This window comes from Ictalurus punctatus, chromosome 23 (assembly GCF_001660625.3).
Source record: "Ictalurus punctatus breed USDA103 chromosome 23, Coco_2.0, whole genome shotgun sequence".
NCBI classification, from domain to species: Eukaryota; Metazoa; Chordata; class Actinopteri; order Siluriformes; family Ictaluridae; genus Ictalurus; species Ictalurus punctatus.
The window spans coordinates 2,129,961-2,142,960 of NC_030438.2; the positions used below are offsets into that span (position 1 = coordinate 2,129,961).

The 13,000-nt window shown below is 37.7% G+C and overlaps 1 protein-coding gene across 1 annotated transcript; it reads right to left on the minus strand.

Moving 5' to 3' along the window:
- Positions 1 to 2,432: 2,432 nt before the first annotated feature.
- On the minus strand, positions 2,433 to 12,974 carry pdia4 (protein disulfide isomerase family A, member 4). Its single transcript, XM_017453682.2, has 10 exons — positions 12,649 to 12,974; positions 10,941 to 11,124; positions 10,618 to 10,823; positions 8,854 to 8,992; positions 8,541 to 8,746; positions 8,285 to 8,443; positions 5,699 to 5,850; positions 4,712 to 4,868; positions 3,813 to 4,046; positions 2,433 to 3,043 (listed from the first exon to the last, which is right to left on the minus strand). The coding sequence occupies exons 1-10, from the start codon at positions 12,725 to 12,727 to the stop codon at positions 2,631 to 2,633; spliced, it is 1,929 nt and encodes a 642-aa protein (XP_017309171.1). The 5' UTR covers positions 12,728 to 12,974; the 3' UTR covers positions 2,433 to 2,630.
- Positions 12,975 to 13,000: the final 26 nt, after the last annotated feature.

Sequence of the window (13,000 nt, forward strand, 5' to 3'; positions counted from 1 at the left end):
CATTCGAGATTCTTACTATCAGGCATTTTGATAGGTCACATGGTGTACTGGAAGTGTCCAATCAGACAGTGCTCTGCGTGAGGGGCCCGGAATGGGGTACATGTGGAGAAGTTCTCCTTTGTTCTTGGGTTTTTGAAAGAACACAATTTTTGTGTATAAATAAACGGACCACTCATTCGACCGGTATGACCTTGTTTATTTGTTCGTTTCTGATTCTCAAACAAACTGGGACACCGCGCGCTTTGGGGGCTTTTTGATCATTACACATACATACATATACAAATAAAATGACCGTTTTCCTTTTAAGAAATTATATAATACGTCGCACTGATTTCTGGACGTGTTCAAATCATTTGAAACATTGTTTTCATTTTTTTGTGGACCATAGCCTCAACGTAAACATGTCCGTTTTTAGCCTTGCAGCCTTTAGACTCTTTGAACTTGGGTTCATCCGGTGTGTTAGGCTCCGCCCATTTCCCTGACGCAACGGGTACAACGGCAACGCTGTGCTTGCGTCATTCTGATGTCGGAAGTGGATTCCCCTGTTAGTCGTTTTTCTTTTATTTAGAGATTACAGTGGGATATTTCCCCCTTATTCTAGTATAAGCACGATGGGGGAAAAACTACACGTCCAGCAATGCGTCTGGCAAATTAATCTAAACAAATCTAGCGTCTGAAAAATTAATATTAATAAATTAAGGTTAGCTGTGGAGATGTAACCAGAGATTTGCTCTGATTACCTATCAAACGATCATAATATTTAGAGAGGAAGACTGCCTGAATGAGGTGGAGGCATCTGATTGCCATGCTGGAAAAAAAAAAAACCCAATAGAAACCCTCATAGAATTTGTAATGGTTATAATGGGAATTGTATTGGTTTTAATGGAAACTGTAATGGTCCCTGTGGGTGTCTACTGGTAATTTGTTGCTATTGTTCTATTGATGGCATGTCATATCTGGTGTATACCATTAAGGGTATAATGCATGCAAAAGCATTTCTACTTCATCACTGAACATCAAATTGGTAATATATAATATCAACTTTTTTTATGATACTAACTCATATTGGGCGCCTCACACCTCCAGGGTCGGGGGTTCGATCCCCACCGCTGCTGTGTGTGTGCGGAGTTTGCATGTTCTCTCCCCGTGATGCGGGGGTTTCCTCCCCAAGTCCAAAGACATGCATGGTAGGCTGATTGGCGTGTCCAAAGTGTCCGTAGTGTGTGAATGGGTGTGTGAGTGTGTGTGTGTGATTGTGTGCCCTGCGATGGATTGGCACCCTGTCCAGGGTGTACCCCACCTTGTGCCCGATGCTCCCTGGGATAGGCTCCAGGTTCCCTGTGACCTTGTAAAGGATAAAGCGGTATAGAAGATGGATGGATGAACTCATTAACTGGATATGATTTATACTACTCTACAAAATATATTTTCTGTGCAATATATATATATATATATATATATATATATATATATATATATATATATATATATATATATATATATATATATATATATATATATATACATACTTTTTTGACAACTCTTCATTTAAATCTTCCTTTGGTCCTTTAGTTCAGCACAAGCAGCACGGCAAAAAAAAAAAAAAAAATTTAGACTCTATGCTGACACTTCCTGCTTACATGTTTTGCATTATGTCCTGCAGCCAAAATCTTATATTTTGTCCAAATTCACCTACTATCCTTCCTAAACAGTATCCGAGATTAGAATGAGTGTGTGTTTCTTCATAAAAAAAAAAAAAAAAAAAAAAAAGTACATACTTTTAGTGCATAGTACAAATAGGTGAAGTGGGACGCATCATTAGTCTTCCTTTACTACTCTAATATAAACACTGTAAAACATTTTTTTTAAATATATACACATTACATTCACCATGAGTGTTTTCCATCGCATGTCATATCGATTGTGTAAAAACATCCGATTTGTGCACATGGGATTCAAAAGCCCGGTGTAAATGTAGTCTTTGTATGCACTCTTCCTATACAGTCAAAATCTTTAATCCAGGCCTCCGGAGGGCCTGTCCAGGATATTTTTCCTAGATTTAAAAAAAAAAAAAAAAAAAAAAACAATCTTGACTAATAAAACAAGCCATTAATCAATTTTATCCTAATTAATATCAAAATATTTGCGATCGATATCGATAGATAGAAGAAAAAAAAATTAATAATTGGTTTTTATATAGGCTAGCTGCAGCCTGGAGGAGATTTCAGACTAATAAATTCCAAACCGTGGAATGTGTGAATCGTTACTTGCCTGGCAACACTTATTATTGTATTCATATTGATAAGTTATCCATGCTGCTCTGATAAGTCAGGCTTGTTACAGAACCAGCAAAAGGTCCCAGCTCCAGCATCTATCCATCTAGACCTATCTCAATGGAAGTGTGCAAAGAGATCTTAAAAGAGAACAGCCGGTTGTTTCCCCATTTTCCAATTTTATTATTTTTTTTATTATTTAAAAAAGGTTTCGAAAAGAAATCTAACAAACAGTGCTTTGGAATGAACAGAAAATTCTGCTTTCAGAAACCACTCTTACTGCAAGATCAAGTCAGACAGCTGAGGTCTGCGTTTTATCACGTCAGGTTCAGAGTTTCTCTAAAAAAAAAAAAACCTTTAGAGTTCATCTTTCTTCGGTGATAATTTTGTTGCATGTTCTTCTATGAATTTGCTTAAACTCTCCATGTTTCTCTCACCACCTGAAAATTTAATGGGATCCTGCTTCTTGTTGCTGGGGGCAAAGTATATCGTAGGAAATCCTTCCACTTTGTAGGCGTCGTGAGGCACGTCATTGGCCGTAGCGTCCATTTTAGCGATCACCAGATTCTTCTCGTTCTTGTACTTCTTCGCAAGAGCGAGGTAGTCGGGCTCCAGCTGTTTGCAGTGACCGCACCACGGCGCATAGAACTCGATCAGGACATCCTTCTTGACATCCAAGACAATTTCATCAAAGGTTTTCCCGACAACAACCTTCACAGGTCCCTTGTTCTTGGCAACCGGCTGCGACTTGATGATGGGCTTCAGTTTGCCTGTTACAGAGTAATGATACATACAATTGTCACTAATAAGGACTAGTGAAAGGCTTGTAAACACAGTTCCATTAAGATGCATTGGCTGTCTAATACCCACATACCGATAATCAGTTATACAAAATAAGGTACAATTTTAACACTCCGATGGAAAATGTGTGTTCACTTCGTATTTAATTCAAATCATATCCTTTGGTTTTTAACGTTATATTTATGTATTTCCTAAAATGAAAACCAAAAACCACACCCAAAGTCAGGCACTACGACGTCACTCAATTCAATTTATTGCCTCGATCAACTATGAACGTTACATTTTCACTTGGAGACAAATGGGTAATGATTTGGATTGTATGGGCTCCCATAGTTATGCTATAATATATATAATAGCTATGGTATAAATATTTAAATCTACGTTACAAGTCATCATTACTCCAAAATTCTGTTCAAAGTTTAAAAAAAACAAAAAACTTTTGTTCTTTTACTTTGGGGTACTCGCCAAAGTCAGACGAAACACCACAACAGACAGGAAAAACTGTCTGGAGCCTCAGTGTCCGACTTTATGGTGTTCTACACTTACAGTGTAGTTTGCACCAGTTATAGTAAAGTGCCAATATCAAGTCTTGAATTAATTTCTATTAACACTGTATTTATGTCTCCATGAAGCAAAACCTGGCCATGGTCCAAATGTTATCTAACCATAACTGACTGAACAAGAATTCCTTCACGGCCCTGTCGTGTTCTACTAGTAGCAAACCTGGCAACTCCTCACCTTTTTTAAAGGCCAGAACAAATTCCTGAAGCACATCAGTGTCGAACTCCTCCGGCTCCATCGCATACTTCTTCCCTCCTTCGCCAAGAATGCCGACGTTCACCTCCTCGCCGCTCTCACTGAGCCCGAGGCTCTTCAGCTCGTCAGCGTAGTCCTCCTCATCCGCGATAGCGAACGTGTACTCTGGGAAGTCCTTGGCCACCTCCAACACTTTGCTCCTCCAGTACTGCGTGGCTGTATGCAAAAATCGAGACCGTTAAAACGGTGCTGGACAAAAAGAAATGTCTAGATCCAGGATAACAAATGCAAGTGGTACAGCCCTATAATCAATTAAACAATATCTCTGGAGTTAAGAGTTAATGTCTGGAGTTAATGTCTCTCATATAGCAGAAGTTGAATGTTTTTAAAATAAATAAATAAATAAATAAATAAAAATACATTTAATAATACAATATTGTGATCGTAAACTATAGGCAATTATTACAATATTAAAAAAAAAAAAAAAAAGTAACACTGGCACACTTAGCAGAAAATACATTTTCAGAAAGCATATTGTAAACAGATTTTTACTATAGAAGTGATAATGTATCAGACCATGTGTATTAATATACACCTCCGAGTTGACTTGCAGCAGAGTCTAACTTGAGAATTCAACAGTGCTCAACAGCCCATTTTTGCAAGTTAATTACTGTTTGAACAGAACACACGTACTATATTTTGCAGTCAGGCAATCCCATGGGATTTTGCACGCATCAAGTGATCCGATGTACCAAAGCTGCCAGCGATGATGTTTGTGGAAATGGACACTATGACTGACATGCCCAGGACGTTCCTTTGACCAAATCTTTCAAAGCTTATATGCTGGCTCATTTCTATAGAAGAGAATACTGATCACTTACCAACTCTGTAATCAAAACTGAAGTCAACACCGTAATACACAACCACCAGCGGACGTTTGGAGTATCGCTTCTCAGCATTGCTCTGTTTTCTGTGTCCCACTAAGGGCAGTGTGTGTTTCTTAAAGAAATCTTCAACCTCTGAGGCAGATGTGGAATCCTACGGGGAAACATGCAACTATACTTAGAACATGCAAGTAAGAATAAATAAATAAATAAATAAATAAATAAATAAATAGATGACTTATTAGTTGAGGTCAGGCAGGCAACTACATTTTAAAAAAGCAGCGAAAAGACATACACTCTTTTATACACTATCATTTATGAGTAAAATCATTTCTTTATTTCTGTTTTTATTTACCCGCATCTTTGTTTTTCTTATTCATCTTCTAATCATCCATGCTCATACACACACGCACCATAAACTCTTTCATCAATAAAGAATGAAGTGTCGCTTACTGGGTATTTTTCGTTTTTCGCACCATCGTGTGTAAACTATAGAGACTTTGTGTGTGTAAATCCCAGGAGATTCTGAAATACTCAAACCATACCACGCTCAAAGTCAATGAGATTCCGTCCTCCCCCGGCCCCCCGTTCTGATGTTCGATGTGAACATTAACTGAAGCTCTTAACCTGATGTTTTTTTTGCACTGCTTTGCCAACACGTGATTGGTTGATTATCAGGTGTTCCTAATAAATTGTACAGTCAGTGTATGTCTCTACTTAGTTCTTCTCTTTTTAATTTCTTTGTGCTTTCTGCCTAATCACTTTGAGCTCTTATATATATATATATATATATATATATATATATATATATATATATATATATATATATATATATATATATATATATATATATATATATATATATATATATATATATATATATATATATATATATATATATATATATATCACACTGTTATACAAACATCACCACCCCCCCCACGCCAACCTCATTTTACTTATGAAGGACATCCAGGGACTTACTTTAATGGTTAAGGTGTGGGATGAAGGCTCATGTTTCGACCTGAACTTCTCCGGCTGGAGCATGACCACCTGGCCAGGTGAGGCCTTTAGGAACTTGGCAATATCGTTAGTGAACGTGTGGCGGAACACGTAGTCATCTCTGAGGGTGTTGCCTAGAAATCAGGTAAGAATTTTTTTTTATTTTTACATTTCGACATAAATGTGCCAACAACCACAATATTCAACACACAATGCAGTGACTATGCACAGCTTTCTTGTAGGATTGCACAGCTTACTGATACTCAGAGAATGACCCAATTACGGCATTTTTCACTAGTGAACTAAAGTACGTCTACACCAGTCCCTACTCCGATACAGCCATATAGACACATTATATGCATTCTTTGAAGTAGGCAGTTTTTAACAGAATATCAATATTAGGACTGGATAGCAGCGCCATTTTGATAAGAACAGAAACATTAGATTTTACAAATCATTAGTCTGTTTCAATTAAAATGACCAAGTAATGCAGTCGTAGTAGAACACATGACGTTACACTAATCTCCATCGAGGGCTTTGAATTTATTTTGTGCTGTGCACGTTGCGAGATATCTTCAGCCAGAACAAGACATGTGTAGTGGTTTTCTTGTTTTTTCCTGTACGTTCGAAAGCCTGCTGCATGTAGAAGTGACGGTAACATCATGTAGAAAGTAAATCATGCATGCCAGTGTATTTGATGGTTTTTAACTATGTTTTTATCTTTCATCATAAAATTTACTGGTCCCCTTGAAATGCAAGATAAAGGACCATATTTACGCTATAATGGACTGTTAAAGTGATGTACAGTGGCAAACATGTCATTTACATACGGTGATATTGTATACCATGATACAATGTTAAGCGTGTACTATGACAGGAAAATTAAAATTACAGCACATACAGTGCATCCGGAAAGTATTCACAGCGCGTCACTTTTCCCGCATTTTGTTATGTTACAGCCTTATTCCAGAATGGATTCAATTCATCATTTTCCTCAAAATTCTGCAAACACCACCCCATAATGCCAACGTGAAAGAAGTTTGTTTGAAATCTTTGCAAATTTATTAAAGATAAAAAAAAAAAAATAAAAAAAAAAAGCACATGTACATAAGTATTCACAGCCTAAAGTGAAGCGCTGTGAACACTTTCCGGATGCACCGTACCTAGTGAAAAATTAGGAAAGTAGATTATTATACAAGGGGTTCCATGGACTAGTCAATTAATATATTCACTGCTGTGAGGAACTAATATAGATAGATATAGATAGATAGATAGAATTGAAGGAGGATCTATCTATGTTTTTTATATCAGGGTGAAATGAACAATTGTGTGGTCCGTTTATAAAGAAATAACCATGTGACATAAAGAATAAAAACCCAACGTATTTCAATATGTAGTATTTTTGTTTCCCTTAACCAACATTCTCAAACCATGCTGGGGGGGGGGGGGGGGGGGGGGGGGGGATAGGGAATAAGTACAGCCTTCCTGCTTCCACAATCAGTACTTATCAGCTATGTGTTACTAATGAAAGTAGACAAGTTAATTAAATTACAAGATTGGTTAATCATCAAGAAGTGTGACCACCTCTATAAAAGCAGAACTTCTGGTAGTTCTGGAGCACTGAGGTTTGCGTCTCCATCACGCCAAAAAGAAAGGACATCAGGCATGACCTAAGAGAAGCACCTGTTGCCGCTCTTCGATTTGTGAAGGGTCATAAGGCCATCTCCAAACAATATGGAGGAAAAAAAAAAAAAAAAAGACTTAAAATCCACTGTGGGTTTTTTTTTTTTTTTTTTGTCGTCACCTGGGGTTATTTGTTTGTTTATAGAAGTTGGTGAGGACCACACAATTGTTATTTCGGCCCTGAAAAATAAAGACCTACAATTGAAGGAGGGTGTAGTTCCTCCTTCTTACGACCGTACTTGTTAGTTTGGAAATATTTCCGACAAGATAGAGCCAGTTATACAGTTAACTGCACATTGTGTAAGAGTACACCGGGAAAAGATCGCTCCAGACTCGTTTACGGACGGGTCATTGTAGCAAGGTCTGTGAGGTTTTTCCCGCATGCTGATAGACAAAGCGTCCTCCGTCTAAGGAATGCTAGTCATTGAGCTATAAGGAGGGCTCCGTTGATCAACATGAGCTTCTTCGCTGCGTGCTCTCGGTTTCAGACTGTAACGATGTTAGCTTAACCACCAGGTCCACCACATGAGTGGATTTGAGAAATAGTGTAAAATGGTACAGATATTCGTATGCTATTACACAATTATTTTGCACATTTGTTGCAATGATTTTTATTTTCATCTCCAACAGCGTAGCCTAAAAAAAAATAAATAAATAAAAAAACATAAAATAAAAAGCACCGATGACATGTAGCCTGTGTATGACTGTTAATTCAATCTGTTGTTCTTCAGCAGATAACCAAACTAATAAAACTAATAACGCCTATAAATAGCCGTGTCCTTAATCAGTTTTTGGACTAACTATGGAAAAAAGAGGACTAGTTAACTGCTGCTCAATTAGTCAAAAGGAATAGTTGTGCAATACCTAGACTATTCTGATACTCACATGCTTCTTGATAGATCTCGTAGGCAGCGTCCTCTTCACTGGAGAACATGCCAACGATCACAGCATCATCTCCATCTTTCACCAGTTCCTGAATTTGTTTCACGGCCTGCACCTGCTTGGACGGAGGGCCTGCTTGCTCGCTCATGTAATCAACAATACCTGGACAAAACCATATTCACACCAATAAGTTACGAACCACATTATTATTTTATATATACACACACACACCAGAACAAAGTTCAACAACATGACATACCATGTTTCTCCCGTGGTCCGTTGTAATCGAACACTTTCCCCTTCCTGAAGATTTTGAGTGTTGGGTATCCGGTTACGTCAAACCTGGTGGCGAGGTCATTCTCTGCAGTGGCATCCACTTTAGCCAGTGGTATAGGAGGGGTTCGAGCGCCGAGTTCCTTAGCAGCTTTCTCATACTCAGGAGCGAGTCTTTTACAGTGCCCACACCTGTTTATTCCAAAAAACAGAAGAAAAAAAAAAAAAGATGCTAATTACACACTTCAAGTAGACAATCAGTGCAATAGAAATTCTCAAATATCCTGTAAAGTACCAACCAGGGGGCATAAAACTCCACCAGAATGATGTCAGCATTATTAACCACATCATCAAAGTTGTCCTTTGTCAGCACCAGTGTGGCCTCTGGAGGAGGTTTCCAGTCTGGCTGTGCAACTTCTTTAACTCGCTCAACAATAGCTGAAAGATTAAACCCACATTAAAACACACACAGTACGTTTAGTTACTTACCGTTAATGGGATTTCACTTCAATTACGTTTTTAAATTTGTACCGTTTTACACATTTAGTTTTCATGAAAGTCTCATTTCTTGACTGTTTTCGCTCCATCGTTATTTCAAACTTTTACGTGTAAAACACTATGAATTTGGACTCAAAATTAAAGGGGCCACAGCGGAGTGTAAAAGTCTGTACACTCGCACATAAAGTCATTTATTTTTTGAGCAACGAGACATTCAGTGTGTTCGGTTTCGCAGATGTCCCTTCGTCTAAATATCCTCATTCTTTAACTTTATGATTTTTTTTGTGCTCCCTTTCTGTTCACGGTGCTTTGCATTGTTGTCATTTTACATGATAATCCACATTTCATTTTTTTTTTTTTTTTTTAAAAACATTCTTGATTTCTAAATCAATTAAAAAAAAAACAAAAAAAAAAAAACAAACAAACAAAAAAAAGTCATGAGGAATCCAAACTAGAGATGGCCCCAATCCAATACCAGCAAAAACAGTGGATCAGATATCTGATCCTGTAACAAATGGCAAAGATTAGAATGGGAAAAGAAATGTACTTCTGAAACCAGATGTTGATATATAATAAAAGACTTGCTATTTTTCCTTCCTTTAGATTGATTTTATTACAGTTATACTGTATTCTATTCGTCATATATACAAACGCAAGTGATTTTTGTGTGAAAGAGTTTTAACGGTCACGTGCTCCAGTAAACAAAAATAAAACTTAAAAACTTAGCAGTTAAAAAAAAATAAATAAATAAATAATAAATAAATAAATAAATAAAAAGGGACAATAGAGGATGGGTATGGGTACTCAAGGTTTCAGTACCGGTATTGAAAAAAGTACTCTTGTGTCATATCTAATCCAAACATTTCCCCTCAACTGTACAGAAATAAAGATCATATTACCGTAGCCATCTTGAGTATTTGAAAATGTGAATCTGAAACTACTGAGCACTCACACGGTCAAATTACCAAACTATATTGTTTTAAGTGCTTAAGATTAGAGAGGAGCAATAACATTACATCCTAACGTGCATATGACAGGCATCAGTACATGAACCTACTAGGAGATACTAGAGATCCAGATCCTTTCTGCCTCTGGATGGAGCTCAAATCTTCTCTAATTCCAGACTGCTGGGACTACGGCTGCTCCTAACGCCATACAGACTTCATATAAATCCATAATGAACTTTTTCACACTATCTGTTGTTACCCAGATGAGGACGGGTTCCTTCTGAATCGGGTTCCTCTCAAGGTTTCTTCCTCTTAAAACATCTTAGGGAGTTTTTCCTCGCCACCGTCGCCACTCAGTGGCTCGCTCAGTTGGGATAAATTCGCACTTTTAATATCTGTACACCGTGTTGATATTTCTGTAAAGCTGCTTTGAGACGATGTCTATTGTAAAAAGCGCTATACAAATCAAATTGAATTGAATTACACCTACTCTATTCTTAGGAGGTTAAAATGTATTTTTCCATTGTTGTTATTCAACAATTCTTCAAGGCATTCATATACTTCACAGCATTCAATTGTATGCACATCATACAGCCCTACAGAGGAGAACACACTCACCTTTTTCAGTTCGCGCTCCATCGTAATCCACCGCCTCACCCTTTTTCAAAATTTTGATAGTAGGATATCCAGACACCTCAAATTTACTCGCAAGTGCACTAGCCACAGTGGCATCTACTTTCGCCACAGGGATCGGAGGATCGTTTTCCTTGAGAGTCTGAGCAATTTTCTCATACTCCGGTGCAAACTGCTTGCAGTGGCCACACCTGTTAGGGAGGAGGGTAGATAAAAAAAAAATAATAATAATATTTTTTTAAAGTGAGCAAGTGTTTGCACAGTGACACGCCATGTAAAGGCCCAATACAAGCTCTCAGTGCACTTACCACGGTGCATAGAATTCAACCAGCACTGTGTCTTTGTCCTCGATGAACGTGTCAAAGTTACCATCAGTGAGAACCAGCACACCGTTTTCCTCTTTGACCTCCGTGCTGTCGTCGTCATCGTCATCATCCTCATCGTCCTCATCGTCTTCAGCGTCACCGTCGGCGTCTTTACTCGGCTCTTCTCCTGAAATTCACACAACACTTAAGTTGGCTAAACAGTTTCTCAAATTTTTTTCATATTTTATATAATTTGTCACAAGCTGTCTGTTCAGTAAGGCTGGGCAATATGACCGTATAACCAATACTGTGATGTCTGTCACAATACACTTTTATTAGATATCATGTACATTGTGATAGCTTTTTATTTCACTATAAAAAAAATAAATAAATAAATAAATAAGAATTACAAATTGATTGGAAACCACAGACTTCATGTTAAAATATTCAACTTAATTGTGATAAGTTACAATCCCCCCCCAAAGTGTTAATTAATTTCTGAAGACATTAAATATAGGAATCAAGTATCTTTAAGTTAAAAATCAGAAATAGTTACAAAACACTTCTATCATATTGTTGACATCATGAGTGTTTCATCATGAGTGCACTTTATTAATAGTTACAAACAAATTGGAAGCAGCTGACGATGTTAAACAATGACTTTGTACTCAGTTCTTCCCCCTTATTTATTTATTTATTTATTTTTTAAACATTCCTCCTATTTTTGTAGACAATAAATAACAGTATAATTTCTTCATGTAGTCCTTCACAGGTTTCTTTAACACGACGACATACCTAAATATCGTGATGCATATTGTGTATCACCGAAGTGTTTCTGAGAATCATTATAGGATATGTTTGGCATATCTTCCACCCTTACTGCACGTACTAGAAATGGCCAGAACTAGCTATGAGGACCATTCCTCACCAGTTCCACAAGGGTTTTTTTTTTTTTTGTTGTCTTTTTTTGGTAAAAGACAAATTTAATATAAAAACCAAACAGTGACGTCCAGACACCGTGCTGGCAGAATGTTGCCTTTTTCTACTACGCAGAAAAACTTTTAAGCGGTGATGACTGGCTCTCAACTGACTTCAGAGTTTTTGTCCATAGACGTACTCGCATTATTTTGAGAACGAGCATGAGAGAAAAGTAGGATGAGCACATGCACACAGACATGCAGAGATAACGTAAATATATTTAACTCTCATATTTCACTTTGTGCAGTATTTATAAAAAAAATAAATAAAATAAAATAAGGAGACGTATAACAACCATAACATAGGTTAGAAATTACAAACTGAAGCATTATTACACTTTGCAGTTTATTAACGGCGAAGTGGAGGAGATTTCTGCAATCTGCACCAGGCTGCTTATAAGTTTTGGTCCTGTTAAAAAAAAATCATTCAGTCATTGAGATGCAATACAAGTATACATGTTGTTCAGCCTTATTCGTTCTGAGCCTTACAGCACAATCTCTTATATCACTAATCATACTTGCTCATGCTCAGATGGCTACTTTCCCCCCCTGAAAACATGAACTGATCCTTTACTTAATGCAAAAAAAAAAAATCAAAGCCATTCATGTGTATATTAATAATGTGCATGCATCCCCAACCCTTACACTCCTGGCTGTCTATCAGGCCAGTTCAGCCTTACTAATGCAGGATGGTGTAAGTGTGAGTCTGAGTGATGATCCCAGCCCTTCCTCACCCTCTTCCTCTCCTGTGCTGATGGTAATGAAGTGTGCTAACCCGAGCAGCACGATCAACAGCAGCGGCAGCTTCTTCATCTCTCTGCCTTTCCTTCCACAGGGCCTTCGGTCCTCTTCAAGCCTTTCCACTAATCCCACACACAGGCAGTGCACTATTGCAGCAGTGCGGAGCTTATTATTATTTTTTATTTATTTATTTTAGAGGCTATATAAACTAAACCCTGAATTATCCTTTAAACGCCAGGTTCTGCTTGAAATCCAGCTTTCCCCTCTAAAGGTGTCTATGTGAAATGCCTTCGGTTCGCTTCTTGGTTCCACGCCACGACTCAAACTTGTCTGACTTGCCACGCT